This window comes from Manis javanica, chromosome 11, assembly GCF_040802235.1.
Source record: "Manis javanica isolate MJ-LG chromosome 11, MJ_LKY, whole genome shotgun sequence".
Classification (NCBI taxonomy): Eukaryota; Metazoa; Chordata; class Mammalia; order Pholidota; family Manidae; genus Manis; species Manis javanica.
In genome coordinates this window covers 24,152,412-24,154,972 of record NC_133166.1, presented here as the reverse complement: position 1 = coordinate 24,154,972, position 2,561 = coordinate 24,152,412, and the positions used below count along the sequence as shown (strand labels likewise).

Here is a 2,561-nt window from a genome sequence, read left to right as displayed (position 1 = left end):
ATAGGAGCCATTGCTAGATTCTCAGCCAGAGGTGCCTGAAGGACAGAGAGCAGAAAGTGGACAGGACTTCTACAAGTAATAGCCCACATTTTAGCACTGGTCTCCTGTCTCTTCAAAGAATAGAAAACACTCAACAGGATCCTTCTTACCAACCACATCCTTCTTGGTCTCTTTTGGTTCATTCTTTTTAGTTGCTGTCATCAGATAGTGGGTGAGACATCCAATGAGATTTGTTCATAAAAAGACGCCCCTCTTCTTTTACCTAACTCAAATTATAGATGATGTCCAGATTCTCAGATAAGAAAGATTTCCTCTAAAGACAGACTCTATTACACTTTCTAAGGAACTTTATCTGTTCTTCATCTTTTTAACCATGAAATCTAGGCAACCTTAAATGAGAGATCATCTCCTGTGAGAAACTAGGTCCTATGCCAAATACCTTTGAAGAAGTCACTTAGATTTGACAATCTGACCAAACCAATATTAAACCCTTAGAGAAAAGGGAATTGTACCTCACTAATACATCTTCCTTAGTAAATTGTCCCCTTAGATATTTTTGATTGGGTTTTGATAATTTATTATTTTTAAAGCTCTTGGCCATTTTTAAAAGATAAATATACACATATACAAAAGGAAGAAAATTAAAAGGGTTTTTACATTTAAGTTATTTCTATATGATACATACATCTTGATGAAATTATCATAGTATAATCTGCCTCCTGTCATCCCCTCACTACTATAATGAAACATTTTTCCAGATAAATACATAGCCTTAAAAATGTTGTAATAATTCTAATTTTTGGAATGGATGTACTAGAATTCAAACAATGCTTTATTTTTAAACACAGATTCCTTCTAACTGTTATCATAAAATCAATAACTGCAAATACCTCATCAATGTTTGTTAATGTTATTAATGTTACTATTTACAAAGTGATAAAGCATGTACTGGCACTGGGCTAAACACTTTACGTGGACTTAGATATAATCATTGCATGTAGAACTTTTCTATATTGTCCATTTCCTTTAGGAAATGTTTCCCTAAGCAAAATTACTTGGTCAAAAGGGATGCACAACTTGGGGTACTTTGACAGTGGAATAGGGCAATTTAGCAGAAATGAGCAAGCCTATTTCTACACGTACTAGTGGGTGTTTTCATGCATAGTTTCTTTTATAAAATATGCAACATGTTAATTCGCAAGTAGGCATTCAGAATTCTTTATTATAGGTTCCACCAATTGCCTGGGATAGAAATAAGAATCTAATAGTCTACAGTTTCCAGAAGCACTATCTCTCAGAGGAGTAAAAATATAAAACTAAGACCTCCTGTTCCCCAGATACTCTGCACCCTCTAACATGTTTGTATCTAATAATGCCTGTTTGGTGCCTACTTCTTTCTGGCTTACTGGTATCCCAGGCCTAGAGACCCTGCATATCTGGTTCTCCATCCCCTTCAGCTCTATGTACCTGGTGGCTGTGGTGGGAAATGTGACCATCCTGGCAGTGGTGAAGATGGAACGCAGCCTGCACCAGCCTATGTACTTCTTCCTATGCATGTTGGCTGTCATTGACTTGGTCCTGTCAACCTCTACAATGCCCAAACTGCTTTCTATCTTCTGGTTTGGTGCCCACAACATTGACCGGGATGCCTGTTTGGCCCAGATGTTCTTGATCCACTGCTTCGCCACCGTCGAATCAGGCATCTTCCTTGCCATGGCTTTTGATCGCTATGTGGCCATCTGTGACCCACTACGTCACACCTTGGTGCTCACACATGCAGTGGTGTGTCGTTTGGGCCTGGCTGCCTTCCTCCGTGGAGTACTCTATATTGTACCCCTGCCCCTGATGATTCGCCTAAGGCTGCCCCTTTACCAGACCCAGATCATTGCCCACTCCTACTGTGAGCACATGGCGGTGGTCACCTTGGCATGTGGTGACACAACAGTTAACAACTTATATGGAATGGGAATTGGCTTCTTAGTATTGATCTTGGATTCATTAGCCATCACTGCCTCCTATGTGATGATTTTCAGGGCTGTAATAGGCTTGGCCACCCCTGAGGCTAGGCTTAAAACCCTAGGAACATGTGGTTCTCACATTTGTGCCATTCTTGTCTTCTACATCCCCATTGCTGTTTCCTCTCTCACTCACCGCTTTGGCCATCATGTGCCTCCCCATATCCATATTCTTTTGGCCAACTTTTATCTCCTCATCCCACCCATCCTCAACCCAGTTGTCTATGCTGTCCGTACAAAACAGATACGGAAAAGACTTCTCCACATTCTTAAGGCAGGGGCTCAACAGAACTGACTGCTCTGTATCTTCAGAACAAACAGATATGTAGTGATGGCAAGCCAAGGCTCTGACTGTGGAAGCTGATGCCAGAAGACCCACACAACTGGGTCTTACCTGAGTGGTGGAGACAAGAGTCTAAGAGGAATGTTAGAATATATTCTATTTGATGGTGGATTTTCTAAAAATAAGGAGGAGAATATCTGAAATATCTGACAGTAGAAAAGTGAATTCAGGGTATGAATTTCTGTACAATATCTCTTTTCTTT

At 40.4% G+C, this 2,561-nt stretch overlaps 1 protein-coding gene across 1 annotated transcript; it reads left to right on the top strand.

The window, feature by feature from the left end:
* The first annotated feature begins 1,356 nt into the window (after nucleotides 1–1,356).
* LOC108399446 (olfactory receptor 52M1-like) lies at nucleotides 1,357–2,310 on the top strand. The gene has a single exon (XM_017664241.3). The coding sequence runs from the start codon at nucleotides 1,357–1,359 to the stop codon at nucleotides 2,308–2,310; it is 954 nt and encodes a 317-aa protein (XP_017519730.3).
* Nucleotides 2,311–2,561: the final 251 nt, after the last annotated feature.